The sequence below is a fragment of the Neolamprologus brichardi genome, chromosome 14, assembly GCF_056152115.1.
Source record: "Neolamprologus brichardi isolate AB-2024 chromosome 14, ASM5615211v1, whole genome shotgun sequence".
In the NCBI taxonomy this organism is placed as follows: domain Eukaryota; kingdom Metazoa; phylum Chordata; class Actinopteri; order Cichliformes; family Cichlidae; genus Neolamprologus; species Neolamprologus brichardi.
Window position 1 is genome coordinate 20,381,782 of NC_142117.1, and position 21,301 is coordinate 20,403,082.

The 21,301-nt window shown below is 40.5% G+C and overlaps 1 protein-coding gene across 1 annotated transcript in view; it reads right to left on the reverse strand.

The window, feature by feature from the left end:
• Window positions 1-12,139, reverse strand: part of LOC102792196 (cGMP-inhibited 3',5'-cyclic phosphodiesterase 3A-like) — a 60,403-nt gene extending 48,264 nt beyond the window's left edge. Inside the window, exon 1 of the mRNA XM_006802050.2 lies at window positions 11,234-12,139. Coding sequence (XP_006802113.2) covers window positions 11,234-12,139 — 906 coding nt within the window. The remainder of the gene's footprint in view (window positions 1-11,233) is intronic.
• Between the last annotated feature and the right edge of the window lie 9,162 nt (window positions 12,140-21,301).

Sequence of the window (21,301 nt, forward strand, 5' to 3'; positions counted from 1 at the left end):
ATAGTCACTGTTCCCAACCTCTTGTGATACTGAAGAGGCATGCTACTGAACAAGGGCCAAAAATAGCAAGAACCCTTTAGCATCTAAAGACACAGCTCATCCAAAACCTGTCACTTAACCACCGATGAGCTCCTAACTCCTCTGGTAGAAATATGTTTAAGGCTTTCCTTAAGAATTCAAACTTTAACTACTCCACAGAAGACATGGTGGTATGGATCAGGAGTTCCACAAAAAGCAATGCTTGAATATCATGTTCATCGTGGCCAAAGACCTCCAAGTATGGAATTCCTCCTAATCACCTATCAATATATGTCTTCAACGTTGCTCACATGAGTGCTGAACTACCCCAATGGTAAAATCTCTACTAGTCCGTAGACAATTTCCTTTCCAGGATCTGACCTAAATTCTCCAAGAACTCCAAATACACTTAACTGCTGTTCATAGGTACACCAATACTTAGAGCCTTCCTCTCATTTCCCCTTTATGTTCTCAGGGGAAAATGCCAACTCAGCAGAATTCAGAGAGGGATTTTTGAGAATTCCCAGAGCGGCCTATTGCTATAAGCAACTACTGTATGGAAAAGGATATTCCAGGGCATCTCTAAAATTTCGATTCCGGAACCAAGCGTGTATGTGGAGGCAACCTCAATATATATTAATTTAACTTCAGTTTGTTTATATATACCCAGATTGGGTATATGGTTAACATACCATATACCAAATCTGTGATGCCCTGTGTTGGCAGATCATCTTCTGCTGCCAATTCTGTGCAGATTTAAAACAGAAAACAACAACAAAGAGCAAGAGGTCAGAGTCGAACCAGACCACACAGCTCTAGATCTACGTGTCTGGCCTCAGTTTTAATAAATGGAGATGATTGTGAACTGTCAGAAGGCCAGAATCTGAGGTAAGACACAAGCAAAACCTCACACGTGTGCTCACACATACACATACAGACACACATAAGCAATGTCTTACATAACACAGTGAGTGATGGCAGCTGAGGACACAATAATACTGCCTTTGGCATTTGTCCTGTGAAAGTTGGACACGGAGGAAATCGGGTGAGTGGGAGAGAAAACAGAGGGACACATTTAAAAAAAAGCCAATTGAAAGTGAAAGAAAGAGAGAAGATGGGGCAGAAAAGGGGTGAACGAAGACAAGATTAAAAAAAGAAAAAAGAAACAAGAAAATATTTGTTTGTTTTGCTACTACTGCCCATGGCCAGAGGCACAATACCCCAAGGGAAAATATGGCTTTATGTTAATATTGCAGCCCAGTCAAAGCTACCCTTATCACCACCGGCATCAACTTCCGGAAAGAAACTGTAATGGGGTGCAAGGAAAAGAAATAATAACAACAGGAGCAAAACAAGAGTAAACATGAGAGCAGCTTTCCAATGCTGGGAATAGCTCCTGGACAGAAAATTAAATAAATGAATGATCATGCTGAGTATGCCTCTAAACTTGTATAGTAGGAGAGAGAGCTAATGACTGTCATGTAGCAATGAGATGTAAAGAAAGCTAATTGCAACTGCAGCATTGAAAGGTGGGAGAGTGTAGCAATGCAATTGAATAATGTAATGCTATCTACTCTCGCTGAAGTTAAATGTGTGACTGTAACAGAATTGGTGTATAGGTTTAAGCAGGGGTTAAAGTGGGCTAGGAGTTATCTGATAGGCAGGTTAATACATTATACTGCGTGTCCCTGTGGTGCGTTCATGGTGCGCATGTCAAAACTGTGTTCTCGTTACTTTTGCATCAATCTAACACTACTGAGGAGGACTGAGCATAAATGGACTAATGTCTTTTAAGTGGCAGGTAAATTTCAAATGCAACTGTTCAAACAGCTCCACAAAAATCACCAGATACAAATGTTTTCTCTGCTACTTGGCATATTATTGTGTCTTTGCAGCTAAATATACAGTTCGTCCATTTCCCGGGGACGGATAGAGTTATGCTTGACACACTCAGAGATGGACTACGATGTAAGAAAGAGAGAACAAGAGAGGAAAATGAGAGACTGTTTTTAAAGGAATGTAAATGCAATGCAGTATAACAATTTGTGTTATTCACAGATAACATGAAAAGCCAGGCAGTTCAGTGCAGATGAAAGTGGTAACAATCCAGTACTGTGGTGAAGTTTACAGTAATGCACTATGCTTGACTGGTACAGAGCAGGCTGTGGTGTGAGGTTACATCAAGGGTAGCAGCCATCAATTTAAATTTAAGGTAAGTATGCTGATTAGATTCTCTCACCAATTTCGACCTTTCATAACAGCTGTATAGTGTCTAGAGGTTGAAAATCAGGTTAACATGAAATCTCATATCATGTTGAATTCAGTTTGCTAAATCCACAAAGAGCAGAGCATCTTAGAGCAGCAGTATCACGGGCCAGCTCATCACAACCTGTATAGAAATTAAACTCTAATGGAGCTTACAATGCACATTATTATGTGACTTATTTCTTATTTCCACATGTTGCAGCTCTACACCCAATTTTTAAGCTCCTCCACCTGCCAAATCCTACTTTAACCCCTGGGTTTAGGTGGGTCTTCTTGCCGCCTCTGTGGGAATAATAGGTGAGAGAGAAAGAATCTCAATTTCTTTTTCCAATTTTTTGTTTTTCTTTTAAAAAAAAACAAAACAACAACAACAGCTTTTTATTAGCCTTTTAAACTGTTTCATGTGTAACATAATTAGTGAGCCAATGACATGTGTTAGCTTAAGGTTGTAGCTGTCCTTTGTAAAATAAGATCAAACAATAAATAAATACACTACTACTACTGTTGATAATAATATTAACACAGTCATGGAAAGAAACGCTGGTCTATAACACAGATGTAACCAGACTACCAGACTGTTAACTACCAAGAAATACCAAGGGCTCAGAGAAGAGCTCGAGAGGATGTGGAGGGTGAAGATATCGGTGGTCCCCGTGGTAATCGGAGCACTAGGTGCGGTGACTCCCAAGCTAGGCGAGTGGCTCCAGCAGATCCCGGGAATAACATCGGAGATCTCTGTCCAGAAGAGCGCAGTCCTGGGAACAGCTAAGATACTGCGCAGGACCCTCAAGCTCCCAGGCCTCTGGTAGAGGACCCGAGCTTGAAGGATAAACCGCCCGCAGGGGCGTGCTGGGTGTTGTTATATATATGTATGTACATACATATATCTCATTTTATTTGACTTTGACCTCTGACTGTACTGATTATTCATACATTTTTGCATTTAAATGTTTTTTTTACAAGAGTTTAAAAGTTCCAGTATGACATGTACATTCAATCACAGAGTGTAGAGTTTTTTGTTTTTTTGACATATGTTGTATGCAGTTAAACTTAAAAACATTCCAGTTTCTATACTGGAAACCAATGAGCAGTTTATTCTGAAAGACCTGTGTTTTTTCTCTTAAATATTTATTGTTGCTGACTATAAGATAGAAGTATTTCTTATCTGATTACTCAGTTAATCGATGGGATCATCAATAGATTACTCGATTACTAAAATAATTCATAGCTGAAGCCCTACTACTGTGTATTTACATGACAGCTTGTTTTAATAAAACAGTGGGACTAACAAATAATATGCTTCCCACAAATATAGGCCTGATGTAATGTGCATTTACAATAAATAAAGGCCCGATTCATTAATTAAGAAAATATTTTAGCAGCCCTGAAACTACCAATTACTCCAATGCAAAAACTGTAAAGGAGGGGAAAAAAACAACAAACTTGGAGCTACATCCAGAAAGTGAAAAATTATAATGAAAATTATATTTGAAAAATATAATAAAGCTGCTCCATTAGCTTGCCCCTGGTTAAAAAAGAGGGGGGGGGGAAAGGACTCATTACAAACTAAAATAAACCCGTGAGTTATTTTAAACATCAGAAGCAAAATATCATGGTAGTCTCTCATGCATTGTTTCATGTCCACCTCCCCATCATTATAATAACTTCAGACTCATTTCTGAAAGAGCAGGTATGCCAGAGTATCTCTCTTCAAAGCACTTTAGCAGTCAGTGATGCTCTTCTGTCAAAACAGAATACAGCAGGTAAAGGCAGCTTTGCATTCTTATCCCTAGATGAAACCACAACTTTACACAGTTGAAAGTCAGCCACAATTAGCTGCTGTATGCGTGTCACTCCCGCGTGTGTCTGCAGCGTGTATGTGTGTGTGAGCAAGACGTGTATGTGTGCATTATGAGGGATAATGGAAGGGAAAAACACTCCCAGATGCATGTGATGCAATTATATCCTTGATTATCTGATTGGGTAATCTACAGACAGGCTGGAGGCGTCCAAGATAAACACGGTGTTGGCAGACTATTGACCAAGCATAAACCACGACGAAGGACACACATACAGTCTTACACAGACACACACACCTGTATTTGAGCATGCACTCAACAACGTATAGATATTGTGAATACTATTTAAATAATATTCTATTTAAACATTTAAATACTTTAAATGATGAAATATATTTTCCCATAATTTTGTTTAGCTAAAATAAAAAAGCTAACAATTTAAATACATACAACAATAATTAGACTGACTTTAGCCGTTAAGATGTTAATGGTCCAGTTTTAATATGTAAATGCATTTTTTTGCAGGAAATGTTGCCACTGAAAAATAGGGTTTTTTTTCATCAAAACTTTAGAAATATTTTTTTACATCACTTTGCTCAAAAATCATCCTGAACCCACAGTATATTTTTAACAGGTTTTGGAGATGCCAGGATGATCTGATGCCGGTTGTTGAAAATGATCCCTCGTATTTCCTGATAATTCTGAAAACATTAAGGAGAAGGGCATTCTTTAAGCTAGTTGGGTCACCAGTACTCCAACACTGCTTGTGCTGCTGTGTAGCTCCCAGGTACGTCAGTAGGTGTTAACTAAGTCTGTAAACCCAGGGCACAGCAATGAAAGAAATGCACACATGCCAGCAATTCCTGCATAAATACAGTTTTAAAAATGTACCTCTGCTTATGTCCTCACTGATCCAAACTGCCCATGCTCTGCGTCCACAGAGTAAAGGGAAAGCTGAACAACAAAGAACACTTAAATGTGTGATGTGTGAGGTGGCGTGTTGGGTTTTTCATGAAGGCTTAAACTGACAAATGTCATGAAAGTAAAGTGCTCCACCCCTGCTGCAAATCTGTTACAGTGTAAGAGTGTTTACTGTAGGGGAAGAGAGAAGCAGACATACCTGCAGACAGATGTATGGACAGGTCTAGAGTCTGCTTGTCAATGTTGCCCCCTGCCCAGGCCAACCACCCTCCCCTCACCCCTCCTCACCTCTCACCAAACATATTTTGGAGCTAAAACACACCATTGAATCAAGTAACAAGGCAATCCTTGTCCAGCGCCACCAAACCTCATCTGGACAGCCAGCAGGGAAGCCACTGTATGTGCGTGTGTGTGTAAGCGCGTGTACAGTATACAGAAATGACCAGGAAAGGTTAAAATTATTTGCTGTTGCTTTTAAAGAGCAAGCTGGGGAGGCCACTCTATTGCACACACTTTCTTTTGCTCTTGCTCTTTTCCCCCTGCCCTGTGTTCTCTCTCCCTCTCTCTGGAGGCATGTGGCACTGGGCCATCTTCACCTTACATACGCACAAACACATTAAAAACACATACGCAATAACTGCCAGGCAAACTATAAGCAGTCAGTACGAACTTGCCTCAGCTGTGTGTGAGTCCATGTGAGTGTTCAGAGCAAAGGTGTGTTTAGAATAGAAGCACAGAGGTTGAACACGAGGATCAGATAGTTGTCCTTTTACAATCAACACTTAAGCGGAGCTTGGCAGAGAATCTCCTCTCACTCCCACGTTTTGCCTCGCTGTAAACTGCAAATCTTTCAACACTCCTCTTATACCCCACATTAACTCCAGCTACCCCCCACCCCCAGCTTTTTAAAGCTCTTTGTCACGCGCGCACACACACACGCGCACACATACACACACACACACACACACACACATTCACCCATGTCTCGGTGCTACCCATGGATAGATACACCCTGTTCTGATTCAACTCTTTCAATCACTTTTCTTCAGGAAGTCTGTTTTCACTGTTTTATCACTATGACTACCTTCCCTGTTTTTCAGTGTGTCTTTTTAATAGTAAAGGAGTATATATGTTTATAACTGAAATGTAGTGATATATAAACAGTAATATCTAATCAAGACTGTTATGTTTCCTGCACACACTTTTTCACTTTATGCACAAATATAACTTTGTGGGGGGTTTTTTCTTTGAGGTACTTAAATTACTGCTTTTTAAATGTTACCATAATCTAGTAGACAACACTGTAAAGCTTCTCAGGTATAGCAAAAAAGTTTTTTATGTATAGATATAGTAATGTGTGAAAGTCTTGAGCCAGCCCTCATTATTTCATATTTTGCATGCAATGAGTCAGACATTTCTGTAAAAATTTAAAGTGGTCTCGAGCAATAGTTCTCCAGCCTTTCTGAAGGAGATTGACTTCCTTTTCACTCATTTTCAGTCCAACGTGGTCAGTACCTGACTATGTTGAGAGGATTACATTAAGCCACTTAACCTCAATTTCAATAAATTTGAAATTGGAACTGAGAATCCTTCCAAATTATGGCGATAGAAACATATGGTCAGATTTTGCAATACCATCTGGGAAGTATTGGAATGGCAATAGCTTAATTTTTCAGCATGACAATAATCCCAAACATACTGTCAGTGCAGTAAAACCATACCTGGATAGAAAACACACAGTGGAATATTATCAGTCCTGCACTGGCCTCCCCAGAGACCTCAACATTACTGAAGCAGTGTAGGATAACTGACAGAAGACAGAATAAAAAGGCAGCCACCGTCCAAAGAAGAGCTTTGAATGTCCTTCAAGACACCTGGAGAACTATTCCTGAAGATCACTTAAAGAAATTACAAGAAACCGTGCCTAAGAGAGTTCAGGCTGTCCTGAAGAATAAAGGTGATCATACCTTAGAATTTTAAACTCTTTTTACCTCATACACTGTATTTCCATGTATTTTTGCACAATGTTCAATAAACTGCAGCACCTTTTTCCCATTTTCCTAACAAAGAATAAAGAAATGGAGAGTGACCCAAGACTTTTCCACAGTACAATATATTTTTTCATAATCTTTTCATCTACTATACACAGCACAGTAAGTCCAACATTTTTTCAGGTGTACTGTGAGATAAATCAATGACATACACAACCTTGCACAGCCTTATTATCTAATGGCCCAGGCTGATTGGAAAATTCCAACTCTCAGGTCATGCAGGCCTAAAGACCGATCAATGTTGCCCTGATAACTGCCGGTCCTTAGAGAAATATATGCATTCCCTGACCGCTTAGCTTGCTGGTCCCACCGAGGGCGCTGCACTAAAAACCTCCTTGTGATTTCTTTGGAGACCAGCAGATTAGCACGGCCACCTTCAGTTATCATGGAAGACTCCAATTCGTCTGTAAACACTCACTAACTTATCATAGAGCACCAGTGAGATGCAAACCGGAAACAGCATCCGTTCCCCTTCAAAGTAAAAGTTGCAACTTTTGAAACATGTTGGTTTTGGTGGTAAGGCACAAATTCTACACTGAAGGTGAAGCTTCTCTGTTTCCAGTTTCCAGTAAATATACATATAGGAAAATGAACACACATGAAAATGGCAGGGAAGCTCAGCTAACCATATTAAACAGTTACACTGACATCAGGGAATTGTCTAATTATTATGGAAGTGGCTATTTCTATAAATACCGTTGCTGTTTACAGGTGACATCTGCAACAACAATAAATAACAAAACATGAGGTATACTCAAACCAACAAGCCCACAACTCATGTTTTTTTTATAACATCTCAGTTTGTATACGGTTTATTTGTCCTAATAACAAGGTTCAGTGAACCATAATCCTATAATATTTGCACTGCAAAGCTTTAACACAGTTTCTGATATTGTACAGTCATCTGTGCTTTTACTGGCAATTATTGAGAAGATAAAAACCTTGCTGTATTATCTATGCATTTTAAATTATTTTTACAACTCTCCATCATTATCCTATAAAAGAAAAAATACTGTATGTTAAGACTGGATGCCATTCAGAGTAAGAGCGCTCTGGCGACTGGAGCTGGTTGTGTCTCCCTGGAAATGTATGTGCGTCAGTGAGAGAATGTGGGCCTTCCCTCAAATAGATTTCAGAGCACATGTTTCTGCTTTAGAATCTGTCTCTCTCCCGCCTTTCCCCTCCTGTTTGACACAGATACTTTATATGGTGAAGAGATTATGAAAATGATTTGAACAAGAGAGCAACCTTAATCGTGATATAAAGTAGTGAAATTAGCCTCGAATGAAACAATGTGCAAATATTTCAGTAAACCCATATTGCTGCTATGCAACTGAAAAAGCAAACACCGGCATCAAAAAAATAAATAAATAAATTTAAATATTACGCTGCTTATCGACATACTTATGGTTGTTGTCATGTTGCACACAGCAAGTGTTTGTCAGCTGCATGCAACCCAACAAACAAAATACTATTCTCCAAAATCCCCATCCCACTGAGACCCTGGCTAAAAGACAAACAACTCCTGTCAAAACACAAGGCCTCTGTGTGGAGCTGATCCAGAAGGATCATAATGGAGTTAAGTTCATGTTAAAATCATCAAATATTATAAACTCCTTTGTATGGACAGCAGAAACCAACAGGCTTTAACGTAGTGGTGCATCAGCAGGAGAATTAATCCCATTCACTTTAGAGAAAAAAAATACTGAAATAAAGCCATGGAGCTGAGCCAATGCTATTTCCCAGCTTCCTGTTCAGCAGAGTGCCTGTCTTGCCTCTGGCTTGGCAGGCTGCACCAGCCTGCTTCATAAATACTGCACAACCAACGCTTGATGAAAACGCCCGCTTCTCTCAGGTACAACTGCACTCTGGAGAGCTTCATTTTCTACAGTATGGATAAACTATGAGCATCTGTGTCAAAGAGAAGCTCTGAGAAAAAGGCCACAACCTCAAAAATGGGCTTGATTTTTAATATAACCTCATTTTGCTTCTGGAAATTTACCTATGTAATGTGTGTGGCTAAAACAAAAACCCAGTGCTAACCCCAGGTGGCTCTCCGGTGACCTGCTGGAGGTTTAGGAGGTTTAAGAGCAACCCAATTGCTTTGCATTTCTTTCTCTTTTTGTGGCGTACATCTGTGTCCGTGCGTCGGTCCTACAGATTACACCCAGTGAGAAAAGGTTAAAAGAGGACGCGCTGTCCTAAGCATCTGGTCAGTTAAAAAAAAATTTCATTGTTTTTTTTTTAACTCTCAGAATTCAATTTGTCACTATTCCTGTTCCAAACATGGTGACCAGAATGGGTAATGGAGCTCTTCTAATAGTACAGATAGTCCACTAACTCACTGTTCCCTAGATACCAATTAGCAGTGAACATCCCAGCATCACGAGTCAGACAGCTGATGTGGGAACAGCTTGACGTGAGAGAATGAAACTTGTGTGTTGGGACAATGTGGGTGAGTCCAGATTAGTAAACTGAAAGGTGTATTCCCTTTGCTATTTTGGGGCACTTGGTGGCTCACCATCACCCACACTGAGTTCATCTCAGGTAAACACAAATTTTAGGCTTCTGTGAGACAAAATGCATCTATGGCAATTCAGTCTAACATGGATATATAGCTAATTATAATAATGTTTTATAATGCAAAAGTCAGGAAGGAAACATTCTTTTTAACAGGGCATTATTGAATGTTTTGATTCTCATTAAAAACATCAAACAGTCTCAGTAAAATCCAAAATCACAGAAAACAGCACCTGTATATTTTTCTCCAGAAAGCAATATGAGGTACGCTCCCTCTTCCAAAGGACAAATATAAATAATAGAAAGCTACAAAGTGTGTACAAAGTACCAAAGTTTTAGTGTAGACGTACAGAAAACACCATCATCCACTGTGATTACACCACAAACCAAGCCATTTAACTGCTACTGTTAAGATTTTCTTTCTCCGCCATGTTTCCTTTCTCTCTCTATTCTCAAAATCTACAAATGAGATCAGGGTAAAGTTGAAGAAAAAGAGCAGCGTAATCAGGATTATGCTGCTTCTGTAGCTAAGCCATACATGGGTGACTGTGACACAAGCTCACCCACTCGGGATGATCACCGAATCCCCACTGTGAAAACACGAGCATGCCTCCCTATTACTATGCACCATGTGGTGACACTTTCAGTTGAAAATGAGTGGCTTCATATAACATTCATTTTATCTCAGCTTGCCGGTGTAGGACATAAGAACCAAAAAGAAGGAGGGGGGCAAAGACGGGTGAAGAACATTCAAACAAGGTAGCATCCATGAGTGTGAAGGGATGGATGTTTGGAGGTTGGGGCACTGTTCTAAGAAGAAGGCACCATCTGTGATATATTAGAAGCTTAACATTACTTAACAAGTATTTTTTAAGTCACATTAAGTTTTAATCACATTAAGTCACATCATTTTTTATGTATGTTTTATTTAAATTTCCCAGTTTTAGTATCTCTCTCTCTCTCTCTCTCTCTCTCCATATATATATATATATATATATATATATATATATATATATATATATACACATATATATATACACGTGTGTGCCTATAAACAATCACAAGCTGTGAGTCATTATTCACAATCCCTTATGCTGCCATAAAGATAATATGTGTAAAAAGTCTGACACGGCACCACGGGCCTGCAAGCTGGAGAAGCAGAGGCTTGCAAGAATATTTACATGTGACTTCACACCTATGCACGCGAATAGAGACACACTCACACACAGGCACGCGGTAACTTGGCGTGATAACTAACCATCCATTTCCTTATCAGCAGCCCCAAACAGAGCACAGCACAACTATGATGACCAAATGAACAACGTCAGAGTAGGCTCAAGGTAAACATCGGTGTTTAAAGGGATGCACAGGATTGTGAAATTCAAAAGACCAAAATACTACATTAACAAGAATCTTGGGAAAACACAGATGTGGCCCTGCATGGAGCAAACAGGTCATCAAAACAAGTGTTATTATAGTGTCTTCGGCCTATTCCGTTTTGGCCCAATGTTAAAAAAAAAAAAAAATGCATGTAAAGCTCTCACACATGCCATCAGAGAAAGAGGGGGACTCGAAAGTATTACATGCCAGTGACTGAAAGTTCCTAAGCAAATCAGTAACAAAACATCCAGTAAGGTCCGGTCCAAAGTTGCATCTTACCTGGTCCCGCGGAATGCAAGGCAGCGAAGTCCTGCGGTGGGACTTGCTGTTGCTCTGACTGTGAGCCATCATTTCCGAGGCCGCTATGGAGCTGGACCTCCGTCTCCTTTTGAAGACAGGGATGTCCTCCTCCTTCGCCCCGGTCACAGAGCCACAGCACCCCGTCCCGCTGGTCCCTGAGGCCGGCAAGAGCCGGTCAGCATACCTCGCAAGCAAAACCCCCAGCAGCCCCAGCAGGTAGGCCAGGTAGGGTCTCCAACTGGCCCGGACTCGACTCAGGGAGACAAGTGAGACGGTCCTGATGACGCTAATGAAGACGAGGATGGACACTCCCTGACCCAGCCGGACGACCAGCAGAGCCCCGCTGCCTAGGCAGCCGAGGACTACCAGGGTTGCGGAGAAGGACAGCAGCTGCTCCTCGGCGCCGCACAGGAGGGAATGCGCCGCGGCTTCGCCCAAGTGGCACACCGCTAACAGAAACAGCGCGGTGCGGATGAGTACTCCGCAGCGAATCAGATACAGCCCTACCCAGAAGAAGGCACATACGAGTGTAAAAGCGGGGGAGACGCAGTAACACACGCTCAAAAGCAGCTCGACAGCGCAGCCCGCCGCGAAATGAAGACGAGAGTCGGAGCCGCTGCTATTTCCGTTGGTCCTGCTGCCTGCATCCCAGTCGACCAATCTGAGCAGCAGAGCGAGAGTAACGGAGATGGAGGCAACGCAGACCGCAGACGACACTCCTCGGCAAGTCCATGTCACGGCGAGTCTGAGCCACGACAACTGGCACCCTGCGTCCTGGAACAGCGGGGTGACACATGTCTTCACGTAGCCGTTGCGCTCCAACGCCGCCCGGGGATATTTTCCAGGAGCGCTCCTTGATGAACCTCCGTCTGCCTCCAAGGCCATCGTTATCAGTCAAGCGGCATAAAAGAGATAGATTTAGTCCCTGTGTGGGTGTTTTAGTTTGCACATACCACCAATAACTCTTTTTATTTTATTGTATTTCTGTGCACCAAAACTCAGGACCACCCCAACTCTAAAGTTTGCATATTATTTAAAAAGCGCAAAACTGAGCGGTCTACACAACTTTTCATTTAGTTTGGTGCTTCAGGACGTCCCTGTTATATTTGTTCCACTATTGGGTTGACTGTGTTAGTCAAGCAGTGAACCAAAAAAAGAAAGAAAAAAAGGCAACCCCTGGCGTTTCACACATCTAGGCCACTACCCAAACTCCTCTACATGGTTTTTCTCTCTCCTTTCCCTCAACCTCTCCTCGTCTCTCTCTCTCCCCTCCCACTAGAAATTATCCCCCCTTTTTCCTTTTTTTTGCCGCTCCGGTGATTCCTCCATCACGTTTTGGCTCTTCCCCTCCTCCGTGTGTTTCTGCTGTTCATTCTGCAGGCTGCGGTCTCGCCCTGGATGTGACTCAGTTCGCAGTGGATGGATGCCATGTTTATACGAAGATTTCCTGGCTTGTTCGGGAAGATGGAGCGGGTCATTACGAGAATTGACTATAACAATCCTGTTATACATTTTAGAAGTGCTGTGCACTGTAAATATGACAGAACACCAAAACGTGGATGTCGTGCTGTGCACACTGGTACCATGCAGCTTTAAACAATATCATTCATCAAGCTTTCAATCTTTCATGACTTAATTATTTATTTACCTTCGCTTTCATTTCTGTGCGCACTGTGTACCTCTAAAAACACGCAGTGAAATGAAAAGCACAGTCCAAAAAAAGAGAAGAATGCTTTCCTCTGTTAGTAATCTTGCGAGCCATGTTTTTTTCTTTTTTTTCCGGATTAAAATCCTAAATCACATCATCCTGTGCCTCCTGTGTGGCAGACCGGGACAGGGCAAGTTAGCGGCCTTCACCTGTTTGGCCTACATTTTGTGAGAGGATTTAAAAGGAGACTGCATCTGCATAATGCTATTGTAATATCTTTCTGTAAAAATACTACAACAACAACACTGGCAAACTGGGGTTCTTTAACATGTAAAGCAGTACAGATGTTACCGAAAGACAAAGAAGTCATAAGCAGACAGTTAATAAACTGGGTGCAGTTTATTTTGTGTGTAAATGCATCAGGAAAATATGAGGCCTATCCTTCCCCACATTGGTAGTTTGTGCTGTAACTTTGGAACGTTATTTCCACTGACACTGGTGTTACACAACATGGGTCGGTGCAATCAGTCAAGTGCAATCAGGGTATAAATCTTGGGTTTTAGTCATCCTATCGCAGTGCGCTGGGAAAATTTTGCCAGCACAAATTGTTCATCGGTATTTAAGCTGGTTAGTATGTCAGAACAAGAGATTAGATTGTTAAGTTTGGCTCCGGCTGTTTATTCTGGTTGATTGTGTTCCACAGCGGCCGTCAGCGTTACAGCTAAACTGAACTGGTCAAAGGAAATCACCACGTACACTCATTTTGTTTAACACGCACTAGTCTCCAACTCGCAACCATGTCAAAGAAAACGAAGATGTGTTCCTGTACAGGTTACAGTATGCTGGCCCCTGCAGGGGGCCAGCATACAATAAATCACATTTGGCAAAGGTAGCCATGATAATAACATTCCTCATCCTTTCCTCTTGGAAACATTGTCCAGACACACTTCTCCAGGTATACTGAGGAAGTGTAGTAACGGTGTCATCTATTACTGGTAAGTGTTGGAGGACAACTGGATGTGAGCATATGGCTTGGTTTTATTGAGTTATCTGTAGCATGGTCGCTTAATCAAACTCATGCATCCTGACATATATTTATACTGTCATTCATGTAACCTAAATATTCCACCCAGCGGTCTGACCTGTTTGGGTGGAAACAAAATGCCAAGAGTCCAGGAGACTTGATTTTGGTAACACAACTCAGCTAACGTACAAAAAATAAATCCGCACACATTTACCAAGTACATCTTACACTAAAAATGCCTCAAAAAGTCATTTTGACACAATTTAAGTATCAAAACTGTTTTTTCACCCTGTTCACATGGAAATATGTCAAATGACTCTTTGTGGATTATGGGGACCGTGAGTAGCTAGCCAGAGGAGAAACCCCATCACAACCAATGTATGTTTGGGTTTTTGCCAGCTAAAACATTTGCATTTATTAAGAGTGTGTCAGAGATATCATTCATTGATTCAGCTCCTATTCTTCTCCGTATCAAACAATGTGAATGAAGAAAGTGTTTTCAAGTTACTGTTAAGAGTCATTGTTTGTGTTTTGAGCAGATTCTGAAAGGCATTGTGTTTTCTTCTAAAATTAAACTTCTATGTTGCATTAATTAGTTCAGCTATGATCCAAAAACTATTAATTAACATCTCATTTACATTTACATTACCACACTAATCTCTCATTATTTTTATATCTGTACCGTTGTTTGTCCTTAAGCTGTCTTTTGGTTGTTGTTGTTTTCATTATGTGTCTCCTTAGTGTTAAATTCCTTATTCTATTTGTCTACTATTGTACTTTTTATGTAATTACATGAAAAAAGTACAATGTTGATATAAGTGTACTTTGTATGGCACTTTGTTCGGTTAAAGCTGTTTAAATGTGATTATAGATACATTTTACTTACTTACTTTACTGACTTTATATCCTAAAAATTAAATTCAGAAATATATACCAGTTCATTGCAATTTTCTGTGGCAGTGGTAAAAACTATATATCAGTAGGAACTGTGAGCACATATTGTACTGAAAAACAAAGGGAAATTTAAAGCCACTGCAAATGATATGATGAGTCACAACGATGCTAGCTGTTTAACTTAGTTATAGATTAACAAAGACCTTTAGGTGCTATTTTTTTTAGGGGATTTGAAACATAAACCAGAACTAAGAGTGTCACGACCTGTGGTTTGTACATAAACCTTGTCTCACTGTTTGTGTTCCTGTATAAACTTCTGCATTTTAGACATTATACAGTGCGTTCCTGCTGTCATAACCTCTTTGCATATTGCAAAACAAACCTGTTGATTATATTCTGACACACCGGGCTAGAAAGACATCACGGGGTAGATGAAAACCAAATGCAGCTGCTTGTGGAGAACCTGTGTGTGTGTGTGTGTGTGTCAGTGACTCCATGCCTCTGGGGTTGTGTACATGTGCAAATGTGGAGAGGAGAGAGGACAGACTATGTTTCTGGAGGCTGTAAAGCAGTGAGATGACTGCTCTCTCTCACGTCTTTCCTCTGCCTCTCCATGTTTTGCTACCCCTCAAAAAATATTCTTTGAAGGTGCTCCTTCGACACCGTAAAGCTTGGATGGGCAAACTGCACCGTTTCAATTACAGCACGCCTTCCAAAGACCCATGACTTACTCGTTCTAAACAAAGCCCACCAAATCAGCAGTGGCCCGAGGATGTCTTAGAAAAAGCTGAGTTTGATCGACAAAATGGTTCAGAAGCATGCAACTCTTATACAAGACCTTTATTACATTGTGAAAAAAACCACAGTGAAGTATAATGACTTTCTGTGTTTGTTTTTGTATCTGGAACAGAGGCATTAAAGCCGTGGATGTGCAGGAAGATTGCACATAGAGTACACATCTACAGTATATTAAGCACTGCTCTGGGCAAAATTATTTTAATGCTCATTCTTCTTTTTTGAGAAATTGAGAGCTCATAAAAACCTGCATAAGCACACAGTTCAAATACAGACCTTTTTTTATGGAATTTGTAAATGAAAAATGAAAAATCTAGTAGATATTTTTTTCAGCTGTTAGGTCACTGTATGGACTGTAAATGTAAATAAATGTAAAATAACAAAAGCTCCAAAGAATGCATCAAATGTTAACATTGACCTTTGTTTGTGTCCTTTTAGCATCTACCAAACATTTCACTTTCCACACTTGCGGTGTCTAAATTTAGCTGAGACATCTACAATTATGTGGTCGTATCCTAAATGGCAAATAGTGTCAAATTGCTTGGCGGGATCATCACTAGCAAACTATGAAATTTATTCTGTTTTTAACTACATTCAGTGGAACTTCTTGGAACTGCTTTTCAACATAGGAAAATATGAACTTCCTGCTATGCACACATGCAAAATCCAAGCTTGCACCACGCACACACATGCTCCTTGTTCAGTCCACTCTGTTTACTGTTACCATATGATGGATTAAGATTTGTTTATGAGTTAGTGCAGCATAACATTTGCCATATCCTGTTTGCTTCTTTCCAACAGTGGCCAGTTCTCACCACTAATGACCTGAAACTTGCAGCTCAAATACCCGTGTCGTTATAAGTTTCTGTGTGTGTGGTAACAGAGAAGAGAAATTTATGAAATATGAGTTTAAATGTTTTTGTGCTTCACAAAGAGCAAAAAAAAAAAAAGAAATTTGCTATAATTCTCTCACAAGAAGAAGAGCCATAGTAAGGTTTGCTCAGTCTTGTCTCTCCAAGTGCTCCCTGAGCTCATCAGGCGAGATCAGGAAACACAACCAAACCAGTCAGTCCCTGTTAGTCAAACTTGAAAGAATGTCTTTATTGGGCAGCGGGATGGCATTGCGTCAGCAGTGTGATAAGCTGTGCCTGCTAACCATTCAGGAATCCATGGATAAAAAAAAAGAAGCTTATCAGGGCTGTAAGTGTGGGTGTGTGCGTCTATGTATGTGTGTTACTTACAGGACAATTCTGGTTTATTTCAAAAAGTGGCTGTTGTGTACATAACATTGTGTCCAGGATTTCTACCTGTATTCCACCACTGGTCTCAGTTTAATTTATTTGTGTACAGTTCCTCCATTGCTGTGTGTTTACCACTTCTGCCTGACCTTCTCCTGCTGTGTTTGTCCAGCTTTCTGCAAACCTTTGTGATCTGCTGGGATAACACACACACACACACACACACACACACACACACACACACACACACACACACACACACACACACACACACACACACACACACAGACAAGATGTAGGGCTACTCATTCTGCTGTGCTTGAGAAATCCCACTTAAATAAATAAACCCTATATATAGAATAGTCTGCGACTGTATTACAGCTACGATGCCATATTTTTTCATGTAACACCATGACACAGTTTTCCCAGCTTTTAACTGCAGAATTGAGTGCAAATGTATTGAGGGTCAGCCCTGCAGCTGGTTAGTGATTATTGCTGGTTATTGATTAGAATTGATTTTTTAAAAGCTGCAAATGCAAATGTTGGTCTTTGCAAACCTTTGATGCCCCCTCCAATAAATGTCATTTTTTTGAGCCTCTTTATCTTCCTTCATTGTTCTCACAATCACTTCTGCAGCCCTTTAGACAATGTCTCCTTATTGTAAAGCTCTTTTTTTTTTGTTGTCCGTACCTTTGTTCGAATAGCACACAGCTGCCTGAAAATCATGTAACATTATCCCATTACTTTTGAACGCTTACGGTTTGGGTTAAAGTGTGTTTAAAAGGGCTTTATTTACCACACAACTCTTTGACTTTTTTTTTCCAAACAAAGGTTAATCCAGTTTTGGGCACAAAGCTCATTATGCCACCAAGATGTCCATCAGCCATCTTAGAGCAGTGAGCCAGCAACTGCACATACCATGGATGTTAGTGTTTAATTCATATATTCAATAATTCAGTACAAGAATAATATGCTGCATCTACTCAATGATTAATATGCAAATGGATATTTTGCATCTGTGGTGCAACAAAAAAAAAACTGTCTGGTCAATTGGGCTCACAAGACATGAAAAAAGAGGCAGGTGTGTGGGTGTGTGCAGAGGTGTATCAAAAGGCTGTGCGTTTGTGTGTATTTATGCGGACAACTCCCGCGGCCTCTTGTTGTCCTCAGGGTTAAGTATCCCATCTAGTGAGAGTTGTTCTTTTGAACATTATGCTAATTGTCTATTTATACCTGTTTGCTATTCAAAATAATGTTTTGTTTGTTGTTGTTTGCTCTGCTGCAGCATATGTCGCTCTGTGTGGGCAGCTGGAAGAATAATTATCAGGTTTTACTCGCTAATGATGTGGTTTTCAGTGCACTCAGAGCAGCACATTATGATAAACCGAAAGCTTATCTCTTTCCAAAAGTCTTATATTAGACAAAGCAAACAAAAAATATAGGCCAGTGAGGAGAAAAATAGGAGAAGGGACGGCAATGTACTCTAATGAAATAAAAAAAAAATGCTAAAGGGACTACATATGATGTATGCACATGTGAGTATATACATGTGATGACTTCTGGCATAGTAGTTTGGGAAACTGGTATAAAGACTAAAGATTATGTGTCTGAAAACATTTAACTATCAATAGCTAAACAGGCAGGCAGACAGCCCTTATTGTCTTCATAAAATATTTAGTAAGGTGCAAATACCCCCCTTAAAGCTGAAATCATGGCTTGCAGTTGCAGTTCTTAAACATTTCCCGGCAAAGACAAATGCTCAAATGAAGATGTATTCAGGCAGACAGGACAAGACACTTGTACAATTGCATGCATGGCTGCACATGCATGAACTGTAACACCAGCACAGAAAGAAAAAGAGGGAGAAAAAAAACACGCACACACACACACACACACAACACACACACAACCAGAGACACACAGATGTGGACACAGAGGCAAATACACCCACCAGGAACAAAACGGGGATGCAGCATCCATACAAACGACTCTTAGTCAGTTGAGGAGCAGGAAACTGTCTGGATGCTAGTCATCTGTCTTTCCGTAACAGCTACTCTTATAGAGGGGTGGTATGTTGCTTCCAGGGAGGATTTGTTTGTTTGTGCTTTTATGTGTGTGTTTTGGCAGTGGCCATTTTTCATGCAACATTCATATCCACCAAGAGGGCTCAGACCTCCGGTCCCTGCTGATTTTACTGCAAGTGACGGAACAAGTCAATTTAGCACAGTTCTTGTTTCATTTTAACATCATGACCTCCCTTTATTTTGTCCCGGTTTGCAGACTCTGCAGATTTTGTAAATGCTTGGACTATTTTTTTGTTCATTATGAGCTCTATCCCTACCACAGAAAGATACACATATTGACATTTATTTTTAATACAAAAACTGTGAGGGCAAATTCCCGAATTATTACTGCTGCGAGCTTTATTACAACTGCTCATGTGATGAGAGAAGCCCAGAACTCATATTATGAATGAAAGCGGAACACAAAGACAAATACCTGTGCATCACCTTGTCTCAATCTCTCAGTAAATGCTAAACCTCAAAGAGAAATCTATTTGTCTTTACATCAAGCTGTTTGCTATGTATTGACTGGATTCAAGGGATCAGAATGCAAACTCCCTAGAGAATGGAGAGGGGTTAACAGTTTTACTATTGAAAGTATGGTCTCAGAAAATACCAATGAGGCAGAATTAGATTTTCTTTAAAGTTGTCACTGTTGCTTTAAAACCGACTCCAGCTACAGTCATACAATATATCTGTGACTCTATCTATCTATCCGTCTCTGTCTATCTTCCACCACTGAGTTCCACCACCCTTAGGAGGCGCCCAGGAGGCATCCTAATCAGTTGTCCAAATCACCTCAGCTGGCTCCTCTCAATGTGAAGGAGTAGCAGATCTATTCTGACCCCCCACCCCCCTCCCAATTCAAAGGTGACCCAGACACATTTTGGAGGAAGCTCATTTCCACTGCTTGCATCAGCGATCTCATTCTTTTGGTTACTACCCAGAGCTAGCGAGACTAGGTGAGGGTAGGAGAGTAAATTGACGTCTTCATGTTCATACTCGCTTCTCTCACAACAGGACTAGTACACAGCATCCACATCACTACAGACACCCAACCAGTGCATCTGGCCTTCACCTACAGTCCACAAACAGATGTTTGGGCAAACTCAGGAGGATATCTGTGAAAGAATATAGAGCTGAGCATTTATAATGCAGGACTGTATTAGACAGATTTTTGCTTAGCATACAGTGAAACTGTTTGTAATCTTGTGAAATGCATATACTTGCTAAATTCAAATTACACAGGGAGATGCAGAAGTCATCAAAGCAGCCAGTAACCTGGACAATGGCTGGTTTGAGGTGGGGCTGCTTGTATCAAACAGACATTAAAGTATAGATTTACTGCTTCCCCCCCCCCCCCCCCCCCCCCTTTATTTACTTTTTATCAACATAAACACTAATAATTCAGTGACACTTTTGCCGCTCATCTTATGAACTGATTTGAACCCTCAGGTAAGAACAGTTTTGAGTTTATCAGTCAGATATGATTTGGATCAGTCATGATAATCACATCAAAACACACAGGAAGCAGCTTATTTAATGCAATGACATGGATGTAGGTCAACATTTGTTAAAATTACAATAATCCCCGTCTTTATGCAATGGATGCACCTGCACAGTAAAACATAGTTTTCTTTTTGGGATTTTGATTATTCCCTATTTGCCATACGGCACCGTACCAGATAATGCAAACATATTACGTTTGGCTCAAAGGATTCCAATTAAGGATACACAACATGTTAAGAGCCAAACGTCTTGCCAAACAAATTTGCTCTGGCATTAATATTCCTGTCGCTCTCCTCTTCAAACCATCTCAGATCACCTCATACATATCCATCGGCAGCCAGTGCACTTAGACTGAAATTCTTTGGCTCGGTGTATAAAGCTCGGCAGTGCTTCCTATTTTTGTCTTACAGATGTTATGGGCAAGTTCCATTCCATCCAAAAGCCAAATGACAATTATTGCAACTTGCACAAACAGTAAAAGAGAAGGGGAGTGTAAGCAATGATAACAGCAGCTGTTTTTATTTACTTTTTTATGTTTCAGTGCTAATTTCTTAATTGTGAATTTTCCTTCTTGTGGCTGTATATAATACAAAATATATGGATCATAGAAACACACACTGATAAACACAGACATGCACACACAAAGGGCGAATATCTGCACACCATGGAAAGTCTGTTGGGTTTGTGTTCATACACTTGTTTCTTTAAATCCTCAGGACTACAGGAAAAAAAACAACCACTCCGGTAAATGAGTAACACTCCCTGCTGCCTCACAGCAACCATCACAGTGGTACTGACTAAATGGCACAGGACTGAAGCTGTGCTGAGCAGCTTTCAGGTCAAGCATAACTGTATGCTTTTCAGCTTTCATAAATA